At 29.6% G+C, this 15,836-nt stretch overlaps 1 protein-coding gene across 3 annotated transcripts; it reads left to right on the top strand.

The window, feature by feature from the left end:
• The first annotated feature begins 1,388 nt into the window (after positions 1–1,388).
• LOC132934952 (RNA polymerase-associated protein CTR9 homolog) lies at positions 1,389–12,798 on the top strand. 3 transcript variants are annotated; one of them, XM_061001389.1, is made up of 20 exons: positions 1,389–1,522; positions 2,028–2,090; positions 3,695–3,793; positions 3,867–4,106; positions 4,183–4,755; positions 4,816–4,935; positions 5,008–5,139; positions 5,204–5,382; positions 5,449–5,657; positions 5,720–5,901; positions 5,962–6,142; positions 9,508–9,656; positions 9,720–9,836; positions 9,909–10,054; positions 10,119–10,556; positions 10,915–11,026; positions 11,093–11,220; positions 11,308–11,334; positions 11,446–11,853; positions 12,327–12,798. In XM_061001389.1, the coding sequence occupies exons 2-20, from the start codon at positions 2,049–2,051 to the stop codon at positions 12,361–12,363; spliced, it is 3,519 nt and encodes a 1,172-aa protein (XP_060857372.1). In that variant the 5' UTR covers positions 1,389–1,522; positions 2,028–2,048; the 3' UTR covers positions 12,364–12,798. The 3 variants fall into 3 exon arrangements, with proteins under 3 accessions (XP_060857372.1, XP_060857371.1, XP_060857373.1); XM_061001388.1 differs by having other exon boundaries at positions 11,305–11,334; XM_061001390.1 differs by lacking the exons at positions 4,183–4,755; positions 4,816–4,935 and having other exon boundaries at positions 11,305–11,334.
• Positions 12,799–15,836: the final 3,038 nt, after the last annotated feature.

Below are 15,836 nucleotides of genomic sequence, written 5' to 3'. Positions count from 1 at the left end.
TCCTATACCATCCTAGCCCTAGTAATATCTTACGTTTAATATAATTTTCATAGTAATATTACTGATGATAAATTATTGTTTATTTAGGTATAATAGGTAATATTAATATAAATTTATCAAATTTAAAATTTAAAAATGATTTTGTATTTAAAAATGTACAGCTTTTATAGCTAAAGATTTAAAATTACTTAAGAGGACGGAGTGCGGCTGAGCGGACTAATAAGGCGTCGGTTGCGATGCACACCGTCTCCTATTCGAGTCTCGGTCATGGGCGGTACTTCTCTCCGGGCAGACATCTGTCTGGAGAGAGAGGCCGCCATCCCTCGACCGGGCGCATGGCAAAAACCTATGGGAGCCCAATCGAAATTCTGCCAAAAAAACACACATGTGTTAAAAAAAACTTACTGTTCCAACCCCTACTACATAACCCCCTACAAACAAGCTAATGGTCTTAGTCACCTGGCTTTAAAAGATCAATAAGAAAAAAAAAATTGTAACTATGGTGAAGTTGGTAATGACCACAGATTTTCCAACGTCCCCCGTTATCAAGAGACGTGTGATGAGCATTCACCACAATGCTCCCTCTCTAAACTCTCTCTCCCTCTTATAAACTAATGGACAGCGCATTCTACTCCGCCCTGCCATCAATGGCTAGGCAATCATATAACCATATAACTGAGAGAAAAAAAAACATAAAGTAGTGAAGGAGCCCTTATAAATTACGCATAAACGCCATAAGGAATTGTATAAATTTTACTACTTTGTTTCTTCTCTTGCTCAATCTATATCATACCCTTGACTTCTTTCTTTAAGCGCTGCCTATTAGCACAGAACAATATAGAATAGACACTCAATCAGCTGGTCGGGTTTGTGTATCCCTACGGTATGAAGTATTGGACTCAAAAAATTGTACTGTACCCATAATCTGATTAGATATTGGTAACGTGTATCCCTATTTGTTACGATATTATATAAAACGGAAACTATCCATTGACCACGGACGACGACCGTTTTAATTTATTCAAAGTTTTTTTATGGATGGTATTGTCAGTTTCAGTATAACGCCATACATTTTGCTATGAAATATGAATTAAATATTATAATATTGTTATTTGACATTTTTCAAATAATTTATAATATTGATATGAAATATTTAATTGATAAAGGATACCACGCCCCCCCCCGGAAACCGTCTTCAAGGCCACAATCACCCGATTTGGCCATAACCCCTGCTATTAGTTTCTATAAAAGATAAATCCATCTAGGTCTATGCTCCCTCTCGTCGGTCTCACTGCCGTGGTTGGCAACACCGCCTAGTATAGCGGCGTCTGTTGCGACGGCCGGCATGCCAAGCGGTAGCGACTAGCTCGCTCTGTTTTCTATCGATCGCCGAATCGTCAAGTACCCTCTATGCGCGACCGATCTCGAACGTCTCCGCCATCTTGTCACACACCGAACTCGACGCGTGTGATTGCTGCCGGCTACAACGCCAACGCGAGGAAGTGTCCCAACCACCGGTTCGGTAAGACATCACGACGTGAGACGTGCCGCTTGGTCTGACGCGACTGGCACTCATCACGAGTACGCGCGAATTCCCCCCCCCCCCCCCCCCGACGAAACCACTTTCAGTGACCGACGACTACGAATTATTACCGTGTATTTATCATCTGTGAAATAAACTTTTGTGATATACTGATATTTAACCTTCTATTGTTATTTCATATCACCCAGACTGGTGCCCAACCCGAGTATTCGAGTTGCACCACACCCGCAAACGGTATCGTGATAACGACAAGCCAAGTGTCCCGGTCCTCGGACTCGAGACTCGATTCGACTTGATTCTTGAACCCTGGAGGTTGATTTTGGAAGTGTTTATAGTTTATAATTAATTTTGCATGCTATCAGACTTTCAGAGACTAATTATAGAAGATGGGTTTTTTTATAAGTTTTTGCTTAAAATGCGCGTACAATGATTAAGTAATAGGAAATTATATATTTTGTTACGTTAATTGTTTTTTTTTGCACAGTTCACGATTGACTGTCTCAAAATGGTCAACCCAATCGAAATACCGTTAAAGGACTCAGACGAGGTATGTAATGTTGTTACCTTACCTTTAAGACTTTATGTACCTACCTATTGCTTGGATGTACAAATCCCAATAGAATTTAAAACTTTATGAATTTTGTGTCCATAGTTCTGTGCTAAAATTTACTTTTTATTGGATTATTTAATAAATATTCTTGTTTGTCATATTTAAAATTTTAAAAAAGAACACCTTATGTCTTAATTTAATATGGTAGATTATTGTGATCAGTGTCTTCACATATAAAAGTAATGATAGGTAAATCATTTCATTTGAAATTAATGATAATCATCAGATATAAAGACTAGTACCTATTAAATTGTCAATATTTGGTTAAAACCGCCCTTTTTTGTTTAAATTACTAAATATTTTCTACCTTTTTTTTACAAGCTATAGGAGTTTTGAAAATAACTTTTTAAATCTTTTTTTTTTAGATTTGATGAATAAAATGTATAAGGGTTTCTTTTATTATGAAAAAAAACATAAACGTTAGGTTGCAATGATTACTTTGTGCTAATCTGAACCTTATATTATTCAGAAATTATATAATTAGTTAGATTATTTGATGTTATTTTGAACTTTTTGTGTTTTCAATTTATACTTTTGATTGAAAAAATAATGATTTGTGTAACACATGTTGTTTTTTATGTGCATACACGATTTAAAGAAAAGTTTGATGGAAAAATTATATTGATAAATGTATGTTATTTAATTATTTTAGGGACAATATGAATTATTAGAATTATGAACCGCAAATAAAAAGTATTTTAAGTTTGTAAAAGTAAGGAACGCATCTTGCAAAAAGCCTGTTTAAAATTATTATAGTTTTGATAATATTAATTTATAAATAAATTATTACCTGAGAATATTTCACCAAGAACACTTTGTACTTATTTATTGGTTTTCAGACATTTCCAATATTTTTGTTGCTTATCCTAGACAACATTTTGTAATGATATTATTAAAATAATGTTATACTAATATTATTCGTGATTATAATGTTATAATAATATTTTTAAACAAAAAATTGCTCTTTTGCTAGTTATACAATATAGTAGGTAAAATATAAAACAATTAATATTCCATCAATATTATGTGTATGAAGCAGTTGGTATAATAAAGACCACAACATCCTAACTGACCAAAGTTATTGAAATATTGCTTGATTAATGATTGGTTTCTACTTTGATCATTTTGATATGGGACAAAACAACCTACATACAACTTCCATGTTATTGGTGTTATATTTTATTTTACATTATTAAGGTCCTTACATACTGCAGCGGTGGTGGGGGGTAGCAGTAAAATAAATCTGGACACAATTTACCACCACCGCTGTAGTGTGTGAGGACCTTTAATAACATTTTTGAATATAAATGTATGTTTTTCAAAAATTATAAAATGTATAGATGTAACACATAATAAAATATGATGTATTACCTATCATGTATTATTATTATATATAACTATATAAAATAAAGAATTGTTAAGTAATAAAATAACTGCATAAATTGTAAAAATAATCGTTATATTTGCTGTTTGCATGATCCATATATTATTGCCTGTAAAATTTTGATTAAATATCTAATTCAAAATTCAATTTTTTTCAGGTTATTGAAATACAACTTGACAAATTGCCAGAGTATGATGAAGTACTTGGCATTTTAAAGTCTGAACATTCAAATTTACATATATGGGTCAATTTAGCTGTATGTCTTATTTAATAACTTAATTGATTTGAACATGAATATAGAATTATTTTATTTTTTTAACTAACTTTAGTTGGAGTATTACAAAAGAGGCAATTCAGCTGCATTGGTTAGGTTGCTGGAGTCATCACGTAGTAATGCCAGTTTAGAATATAAGGATAGTGATAAGGATCAAATGAGAGCTCTAGATATGTTAGCAGCATACTATGTGCAATCAGCTAATCGAGAAAAAAGTAAAGATAAACGCCGTGAACTTTTTGCCAAGGCTACACAACTTTATACAACGGCAGATAAAATTATTATGTACGATACGGTAAGAATGTGGTTAAAATTTGTATTTTGTATCTTATTGTTTTCAACATTTAATTGAATGTTTTCCAAATTTATAGAATCATTTGTTGGGTCGTGCTTTTTTTTGCTTATTAGAAGGTGATAAAATTGATCAAGCAGATGCTCAGTTCAATTTTGTATTGAATCAATCATCTAATAATATACCTGCTCAATTAGGCAAAGCTTGTATTGCGTTCAACAGAAAGGACTACAGAGGAGCTCTAGCCTATTATAAAAAAGCATTGCGCTCTAACCCTCATTGTCCTGCTGACGTTCGACTGGGCATGGCACATTGTTTTTTGAAACTAGGAAACATAGAAAAAGCTCGATTAGCATTTGAACGTGCCATACAGTTAGACTCCAAGTGTGTTGGTGCATTAGTGGGTCTTGCCATCATGAAGTTGAATGGTGAAAATCCTGGTGACATTAAGTTAGGTGTAAATATGTTGTCCAAAGCATATACTATTGATACAACCAACCCAATGGTGTTAAATCATTTGTCCAATCACTTTTTCTTTAAAAAAGATTATATCAAGTCTGAATTACTCGCTAGACATGCCTTACAAAACACAGAGAATGAAGCTATGAGAGCTGAAAGTTGTTATCAGATGGCTAGAGCTTTTCATGTGCAGGTAATACGGTTATTTTTGGTAATGCTGTTTTATATAATTTTAATATGATACAATTTTTAGAATAATTATGACCAAGCATTTCAATATTATTATCAAGCAACCCAGTTTGCACCAGTTACATTTGTACTCCCACATTATGGCCTTGGTCAAATGTATATTTATGGAGGCGATATGGAAAATGTAATACTTATCATAACATTTTTTCTTTACATCAATATTTATTCGAATGCATTTTTTTTAAAATTCATTTAGGCGGCTCAGTGCTTTGAAAAAGTGCTTAAAGCTCGTCCAGGAAATTATGAGGCAATGAAAATTCTTGGTTCATTGTATGCTAATTCAAAAAATCAACAGAAACGAGATATTGCAAAAAGTCATTTAAAAAAAGTAGGTACTTAAAAATTTAAAATTAAATGTTAAACTTTAATTACTATATAAATAATGACCTTAGGTAACAGAACATTTCCCAGATGATGTAGAAGCTTGGATAGAATTAGCTCAAATATTAGAGCAATCAGATTTACAAGGATCATTATCTGCATATGGTAAAGCTATGGTTTTAATGCGCAACAGTGTTAATAATTACATTCCACCTGAAATACTGAATAATGTGGCTGCTTTAAATTTTAGGTATAAATTTATGTCAAAGTAACACAAATTATTAACATGAAAATGTAACTAATTATTTATATTTAGACTTCAAAATATGGACGACGCTCGTTCTAATCTTGAAGAATCTTTGAGTTTGTCAAAGAAAATGGTTGAAGCTGATCCACAGTATTATAACTCTATTGCTGTTACAACTACGTTCAATTTGGCAAGGATTTTTGAAGCCCAATGCCAGTTTCAGAAGGCAGAAACATTTTACAAAGACATTCTCAAGGAGCATCCTAATTATATTGATTGTATACAAACTATTTGATTTACTTTTATGCTATGATTGGTATTATAGTCTATTACCTTACAGGTTATTTACGCTTGGGTTGTATGGCTAGAGATCGTAACCAAATTTATGAAGCTTCCGATTGGTTTAAAGAAGCATTGCGTATAGACAATGAACATCCTGATGCCTGGTCACTACTTGGAAACTTGCATTTAGCCAAAATGGAATGGGGTCCTGGGCAAAAAAAATTTGAACGTGTGCTGAAGGTAAATCAAAATAAAGCTTGTATATTATAATCCAAATATAATATTTTTGATTGTCTTAAGAATCCATCAACATTAAACGATTCATACTCATTAATTGCTCTGGGAAATGTTTGGTTGCAAACTCTACATCAACCAACTAGAAATAAGGAACAGGAAAAACGTCATCAAGATTTGGCATTACAGTTTTTTACAAAAGTAATGAAAAATGATCCAAAGAACATCTGGGCAGCTAATGGAATTGGTTAGTGATTATATGTGTAATTAGATTAGAAACTAGGATCTTATTGAGTTTTATTTAGGCTATGGTGTAATGAGACATAGAAATATTGGTACTTATGGGTTATTGTGACTATCTTGGTGTCAATTGTAAACTGCAATGCAAGTCTTTATAATACATTTATAATAATACAAAACTACCCATTATCATTAGGGTAGGTACACACTATGATCATGTCATGTGAGCTCACGTCTTATTTTGCTAACTCATGTCACGTCACGTCACACAATTAGGTAATATGTAAAACCTATTAATGCATACTATTGTAATATGTTAGAAACATATTACCCCACTCACGTGGTATTGTAATATTTCATTGCGCCTCACGTGATATCACGTTTCTATTTTTCTATCGTTTCACATATTTTATGTTACGTGATATCACATTTAATTTCGATTTTGAATTTTGACTTGTTGAAAGTTGAAGCTTGTTTTATATCAATTTAGTTTTCATTAAATATGGAAAAAAAATTAGTAAAACAAGTGAGATATCACAAAGTTTTATACAGTATTATAAATTGGCTAGCTATAGGGACCAACATATCCAACAGGAATCATGGGAAGAAATCAGGAGGGAATTACAAATGCAAGATTAGTTATAATTTATAAATAGGTACATGATATACAATATTTTGGGCTTATCTTTTTGTTGTTGTATTATTTTTAAATCATAATTGGCCAATAATAACCTATGTTTACAATAATTCATACTTACTGAAATATTTTATATAAATAATAATTAATTCAAATATAAATAAAATTATTTAATCATATGGTTTAAAATGTTGTATAAATGTTAAATGTATTTTATTACAAAATAATAATGACACTGTGTAATGTGTATGATAATAATAATAATAATAATAATAATAATAATAATAATAATCATAATATGAATAGTAATAGATATTATTCTTAAATTAATTATTAAAAAATATGAAATAATTAATTATTAAATTAAGTATTTAAATTATAAAAAAGGAAAAAAGTAAATAATAAATTGTACTATTCATTATCAGTTAGAAATCTTCCACTACGTACATAATTAAGTTGGCAAGGTACACTACCAGCAGTGGAGCGATTCTTCATTTTGTGATATATCTGTATCAGGGTTTATATTATCTGTACATAATTATGGGGACAACAGGTTGCTAGTACGATTTTTTCAGCCAATTCTGGTTGGATCTCTATAGATTTCCGAAAACATCAACAATGAGCTGCCAGTATCCCAAACGCATTTTCCACCAATCTTCTACCTCTAAAAAGCCTATAATTGAAAATTTTGTTTGGTTCATTTTCTCCTAAATGGCACCTACTATAGGGACGAATCAAATATCTTTTGAGATGAAATGCTTCATCGCTGAGTATGACGTATGGCTGTGTCACTCCATTCGTAACTAAAGGAACGTCTTCTGGCTCATTCAATGTTTTATTTTCCAACAATTTTCCAATGGTTAATTTTGAAAAAATGTCATCATCACTGTTCCTCCCATAAGAACCTACGTCAATAGCTGTAAATTTTTAATCAGCATCAACAAGTGCTAATAGCACTATGGAATGGCAGCCTTTATAGTTATAAAAAGTAGACCCAGCATTAATTGGGCACTGAATATTAATATGTTTCCCGTCCAGTGCTCGAAATGGACCGGACGCACCGGAACGGTGTTTCGATTCGTAATATAAACTTAGCGTCCGTTCCAGTTGGTTAAAATTAAAATTTTAGAGTTACAATCAAAAGTATCTGCATAGCGATACCAACGACGGGTTAATGATCGAAAAGTACCCACAGGTTTATAAACAATTTAAGCCGTGACCGCAATAAAACGTAAAAATATCTGTCTTTGGTTTTACCATACTTAGAAAATAGAAAGTTCATATCTTTTTCTTAAAGATTTTTAATATAATTTTTTAATAATTACTTATTTAGAACTACAAGTAATTTGAATAATTTAATTGTAAATGATGAACATGGTATAATATAAACATCAATTCAAATGATAAAACATAGGATATAAATTTAAATAATGATGAAACTGAAGAAATCTTAACAGAAGAGGGAACTGTAGATGGCATAGAGAATCAGGTCTAGGATATACTATCATTTGAAAACTAAACAGGCCAAATAAAACACCCAGAAAAAGTTGGAGTAAGCTTTTTAAGCAACATTAGAAAAATTTAAAAAGTCAACAGCAATAATAATAATCCGACACTTCAATTATTGGATAATATAATGAAAGAAAATGCAGCTTCAACAAAAATGAAACGGGAAGAGAAAATTATAAAACCAAAACTTCTTACTGTATTTGAAAACATGAACGAAGCTGATATATTTTTTTAAGTATGTCTAAAATGACAAAACTATTAACACTAGTAGAAGATGATAAAATGTAATTATTATTAAGTAGTTCTATTCTCCAAGCAGAAATTAGAAATACAAGTAACCAAACAGCTTCTCTATCTATGTCTTTTCCTTTTCCATCTGAAGCAACTACGTAATCATCTCAGTATGCAACATCTGAAGAATCTCAATTTCACTACAAGCCCACACTATGGGAAATGTTAAACATGAGTCATGACATAGAATTTTCTAATTATGAATAAAATAATTTTCTTTCATCAATATAATAATATATAAATAAAAATATTATATATAATAAACATTAATTAATAACAATAATATTAAATAAGCTATATTAAAAAATATGAACATGTATTTTATATTATTTTCTTATAAATTTAAATGCGAACCTTTACTATCTTAGACAAAATACCTTTAACGATTAGTCGTGATAACCCATAAGTACCATTATTTAATTTCATACACAGAGTTATTTTTAAAATTATTAGTATTTTATGTCACAAATTAGTAAAATTAAAAATTATTATTCAAAGATGATTTGGCTAAATGTAAATTTGTAATAAAAAAATCTCACAAACTTCCATTGGCGTGTCCTGTGGTCAGGAGGTTAGGGGTTATATCCTCCTCCTCCACTATTGTCGGTAAATCCCCTTAATGTGTCTTTAGTATTAGCACCACAATTATTCATTTAAATATATTATTATCTATAACATTTCCCCTCCAAATTGAAAATTATGGGCATGCCAGTGCAAGCATGCAGTATTTTATTCAAAAAAGCCAAAAGATATCATTTCAAATTTGTCCTTGTCTATAAATGTATTGCCAAATTAAACTAAATCAATTTTTAATGTAGAAATTTCTCTAAGGAGATTCCTCTTTATAGATTTTATGCTAAAGGCTCAATGGTGAGAATGTACTGTGTTATAATTCTACCAAAAATAAATTTGTTATTTTAAATTTGTGTATTAAGGTTGTGTTATGGCACATAAGCATTGTATAAATGAGGCAAGAGATATATTTGCTCAAGTAAGAGAAGCTACTGCTGATTTTTGTGACGTCTGGTTAAATATTGCACATATATACATCGAACAAAAACAGTATATTAGTGCTATTCAAATGGTATGTTGGAATTTTCCAGATTAAAAGTTAAATATTAAATGTGACTTCATATTTATGTTATAGTATGAAAATTGTATAAAGAAGTTTTTCAAACATGATAGTGTTGAAGTACTTCAATATCTTGGGCGTGCATACTTCAAAGCAGGAAAGTTGAAAGAAGCAAAAACAGTGTTTTTGAAAGTGGGTAAACATAATTATTTGTTATATTATTATAAACTAATGCAGTCACATACAATTTTTATTTGGTGTTAGGCTCGAAGGGTTGCTCCTCAGGATTCAGTTATAATTTACAATATTGCTTTTGTCCTACAAAAACTATCAGCTCAAATACTGAAAGATGGAAAATCAAACTTAAAAGATGTACTGAAAGCTGTACATGAACTTGGATTATCACATAAGTATAAATACTGGTTTCATAAATATTATCATGAAGTGTTATAATATGTACCTATTGTTTTTCAGATATTTTCAATATTTAGCAGTTAATGGTGACCGTATGAGATATGATGTTAATTTGGCTGATGTTGAAGCTAAACAGTGTCAAGATTTACTGTCTCAAGCCCAGTACCATGTAGCACGGGCACGTAAGATGGATAATGATGAGCGTGAAATGCGTCGTAAACAGGAAGAGGAACGACAATCATTGCGTGTCAAACAGATTGAAGAGCAGACTAAAGCATTACAAAAACAAGAAGAACAAAGAAAAGAAATGTTGTTAAAACGCCAAGAATATAGAGAAAAAACAAAGAATGCACTAGTGTTTGATTCCATTATAGAAAAACCCAAGGGTAAAGGAAAACGTCGTGAAAACTATGGTTCAGATTCTGGTGGAAGTATTGCATCTGAACCAGGTGGTAATAAAAGTCCTAAGCCTTCCAAGTCTAACAAATCAAGAAAAAGGTAATACCATTTTATGCATTGGTTTTTATTCCATTCATTATTTATGTATGATCAATGATTATAATTATATTATATTATAATCTTAATCTTCTGTCCATCTCTAATTCAACCATTAGGTTATACATTTAAACATACACTCATCAGAATTAAATAAAACTCAAATCCTACTATATATTTACTTTATTTAAAAAATACTAAGTTTATATTGTTGTTACTGGTGCCAAATACAGAGTTAAATAAAGTAAACATTTAGTAGATTTTGGGTTCATAATAAAAAATATCTACAAGCACTCAATTAAAAAATATGTTTATAATAATTGAATAAATTAAAATTGTATTATTTATTATTTTAATGCAGTGGTGGTACTGGTGGTGAAAAAAAAAAGAAAAAAAGAGGAGGATCTAAACGGACGAGAGATAGTGTTGCATCAGAAGGATCTGGTGCAAGTGATAAAATTAAAGGGCGTTCAGTAAGTTTTTAATTTAAATTTGTACACAAACAAAACAGTTTAATAGCTAAAAGATTTTGTGTTTAGTCTACAAGTAATAAGAAGGGACCGATGTTATCATCTAAACAGAAACTTAGAGTTGTGTCCAAAGCAACTATATCTACTAGTGAAGATGATAGTAGTGACGGTGAAGCAAAAAAACGAATTTCTGGACTGTTAGTATAATACTTTCTTATTATTATAAATTATTTAAGTTGTAACTTATTTGTTATACATAATATTTAAATATATTTTTTCAGTAGTTCAAAAAATGCTGGATCACGTTCAAGGTAAGTACTATTAGTTTGTTACATGATACATTAGTATCATTTGTACATATCACATACCATGTTATTTTGATTTTCTACATCGCCACAATAATTAATTTTATTGATTCATAGTTCCGAGTCTAGTTCACGTTCCGGTAGCCATAAATCCAGAAGGTCATCAAGATCTCGGTCTGGTTCACGTAGGTCTAGATCAAAATCTACAAGTGTTTCACGCAGTTATTCAAGATCTAGATCACATTCGGATAGTAAATCTCGATCTCGAAGCTATTCACATTCTGGCAGTCGATCTCGTTCAGGAAGTTGTTCAAGTAGTCATTCAAGATCTAATAGCCGATCTAGGTCTCGCTCATCATCTGATACCAAATCACGCTCACAATCTCGTAGTCAATCTAAGTCAGTATCAAGATCACCAGCCCGATCAAAATCTGGTAGTCGTTCTGCTTCTAATTCACCAGCTCGTTCAGAAAGTAGATCTGCATCTAATTCACACTCCAAATCTGGCAGCAGATCTAGATCTAGGTAAATATAGATTTTTATGGTTCACAAATTCAGTGATTAAAGCGTGAACCATGTTTTAGCACAATATTATTTTATATTTTCATATTTTATTTTGTACAAAATCAATACAACTATACCAGTGTACATTAATTTTTGGTTAAATTTCTCAATGTATTATAAAATAATATAAATTCATGTGAAACCTTTATCAATGTAAATTAAATTATTTTTTCCTTACTTCTCAATAATTTAAATTTTTTGTAGGTCCTTAGGTTGACCCCTATTAGGTGGTTTCAGTATTAATTAGTTTATAAAATTTAAAAGGCTGTATTTCTTTTACTGAATGTTCAAATACTTCAAGTTTGATCATATTTTTAGATAGATAATTATTTAATATTTAACATCTTGATTGTGTAATTTTATAGTATAATGTTGAATAACATAAAAACATATTTAATTTACTGATTTTGTAACAATAATTTTTTTTATTTCAGAAGCAGATCAGGGTCTAGATCCGGCTCAGCTACATAAATAACCTGTACAATTGAAAATTACAAAGCTGGGCATTAACGAGTTAAAAGTTAAGACGTTAATTAACTCGTTACTTTTTTTTCAAATTAACTTTTAACTTAATAAGTTACTTTTTTTTCAAGATTAAGGCCTCTGCAAATGTGTCATTTTTAAGGAGTTGTGTTTAGGCAGTTATTTCGTTCCTGCGATTACCGGTCGTCTTTCTGTGTGTAGTAAATGATGATTAGTGTGTGTATACTCTCCTACCATCACCCGCGACCCGCATCAATTTACAATTCATTGTTATTCTTATCTGGTTTTTGATCGCACGCACATGCACAAGTCATTAAAAGTCATTAGATCAAAATATTCAAAACCAATTTATGGACGTGAAATAGCATTCACACTGACAAAACTTAAGGTACTTCTAGTGGTTTGATTTAAAAAATGTTAAGATGTTTGTGTTGGTAAACAAGTTAACTTTGCTTCGGTCGGAGCACTTTTCAATTTTAGTAAGTTCTCGACAAGAATAAATATTTTACATTTTATAAATGTATACGTTTTTAATATTGAATATATTCAAAAATATCTAAAATATAAAAAATACGCTCCAACCGATGCAAAGTAGACTTGTTGACTAATTAAAACATCTTTACATTTTTTAAATCGAACCACTAGAAGTACTTTAATTTTTGTCAGTCAATAAGGTTTTGATGATAAATTAATAGGGTTTGCATGGGCCTTAACGTGTTAACTTCAAGTTAATTTTATTTCAAAAGTATCTAAATTAAGTTAATTTTTATTCAAAGAATAATGCAAATTTTTTAATGGGTTTTTACATTGATGTATCATTTTAAATTTCCCCAGTAATTTTCTTGAGTGTAAAGAAGAACTATTTAATAAACCATATTATGTCTGGAATTTTTATTTTTTCAAATTACCAAATTTTAACTTTACACTAAGTTAAGTTACTTTTTTTTTAAAGTTAACGAAAAAAAATACGAGTAACTTTTAACTAAACTTAATTATTTTAAAATAACTTAACTTAACGAGTTAAAAAATTCTTGCCCAGCCTTGGAAAATGATTTAATATTATAAATAATTTTTAAAATAATAGGTGTTATATTATTTTGATTTTTTGTTCATAACCAGGGCTCGTAAGTTCATGCCCTAACAAATGCCTAAATAAGCATACATTTACGCACTCAAAATTGGCGAAATATGCCTTAAAATTTAAAAAATAAGCATTTATATGCACTAAACATCTAAAATTATGCACTTAAAATATATTTACTTAAAAACATCATACATAATTTTTGAAATAACATGAATTATCCATTCGTTTTTTTAGTTATATTTTATTTTTTGTCATAATTAAAAAAAATAGATTATAAGCGATCGCGTTTTTTTGTGTCAAATATTGATTCTTTTATAGAATTTCCATAAAAAAATGCATATTGATATAATAATATAAATAGAAATATCAAAATCATGTATAATATGCCAGATAAAATAGAAATATGCAAAATAAGACTTCACATATGTCACTGTAATACCTTGAAATAGATTTCTATGCCATCTAACATTAAATACAACTTAGCAAGATTTATATGCAAATGCATGAACTTATAAGCCCTGTTCATAACAAACAACAATGAAAATGCGATTTGATCATAAAATAGTTCATATTTTTAAAGTAAATCTTTAGTTGATTTTAACAATGTAAGGATTAAATTAGGAATCAAGTTTCTGTAGTTTTAAGATTAAGTTTTACAGCAGATTTATTATTTTGCCTATTCATCATTAATAATAAAAAAAAAATTAATTTTTTATGTTATTAACAACTATCAAGTAATGGTTATCCCATTTTTTTATTTAGATTAATTTTATTTTTTGTGTGATTTAATTACTCAAGTTGTCTTTAATATAATATGTAAGGTAATTTTTAATACGGTTTATTTTAATTATTCTTTTTTGTCACTAATAACAATTTTCTGTTACAGAATTCACTCCTTGTTGATAATGTATTTGACAATGATTAAGTGGATAATAACAGACTGTATAGTCCTGTAATAATGTAATAAATAATATTACTTTATTTTTTTTTTTTATTGAATATTTTATATTGGTATTATTTATACTCTAGTCTCTGGTAATACTTCTCTATATCCTCAATACTCTGTGGTTCATATTTCTGGATATGTCTTGATTTCATTCCCATACCTAAGCCAATAAAAAGTGTCCACAGTCTATAGTACTTTCCTCCATAGTTTGTGAAATACTGGAATCCACCTTTAAAAATTGCCTCAATTGGTGTCTACCCCCAAATTACATCTTTCCGCACTACATTTTTTAATTTTCGGTGAGGTTTAAATACATATTAGTGTTTCTCCTCCCTTATTTATGACAATCTACTGATTTTTTTGCAAAAAAGATTTTCTAAAAAGAGGCCATTGGTTAAGTTTATTTGGCTTCTCGTTGGTCAAAATGTAAAATCGATAGGTATTTTAAATCAAAAAAAAAAAGAAAATTATATTAAAAATATAATTACGCAAATCATAAAACAATTATTTCAATATTTTGTAACATTATACAAATCATAAAGTTATAAAATCAATAGGTATATTATTTTAAATTTAAGTCAATAAAAACTAAATATATTGATAAGTATGTAAACCTGAAATTAAAATAGAAAATTTTCATTTTGATTTCAATCCCTATGATCTTGTATATTATATTATGCAGTAGGTAAAGCCCTAAATCATAAAGGCTAAAGAAATATTAACCACGGGAAACCGGTTACCCACATTAAACTAGGTTATAAGTATATGGTAATAATATAATAATATAGAAAATTCATAATATTGTAATAGTAATAATTGTTAGAATTTAAATTTTCAATGAAATAAAAATAAAATGTCAACCATAATAAATAATGTGTAATAAATAAATAATTACATAATAGCTGGTAGTATACAAACAATTTTTTAACAACATGCTATTTGAATGAATTATAATATCTAATATATATTATAAAAATGTGGGTAAGTGGATGTCACTCTGCTGTACAGTAGCCAGTAGGTTACAAGTGGGTCACTGTATAATGGATATCATTGTACACGAAAAACGATTCTGAGCGGTGACGGATTGTCAGGGTGGAAGTTTATATTATAGTTATTGGTATTACTATTCTTAATACGGTAACCGGTAAATTGAATTAATATTATAAAACTACAACAAAATAACTAAAATCATTATTATTGGTTATTTTATATGTAAGTACCTAATTCCCTCCAAATTTAAACATAAAATAACTATAAAAAAAACTGTGTTTTTATATTTTGTTGGTTACAGAATAACCTACCTACTTACCTTGTTGTAAGTTTTAACCAATACGTTCATCGTTTCGTTCAGAATCTAAAATTCAAACTCAACATAATACGGTTTTTAGTTTTTATAGTGCATATAATATATAATATAATTGTACCAATAGC

The sequence above is a fragment of the Metopolophium dirhodum genome, chromosome 1 (genome assembly GCF_019925205.1).
Source record: "Metopolophium dirhodum isolate CAU chromosome 1, ASM1992520v1, whole genome shotgun sequence".
Classification (NCBI taxonomy): domain Eukaryota; kingdom Metazoa; phylum Arthropoda; class Insecta; order Hemiptera; family Aphididae; genus Metopolophium; species Metopolophium dirhodum.
The sequence above is the reverse complement of the archived record's forward strand: the minus strand, read 5'-3'. Positions and strand labels throughout refer to the sequence as shown.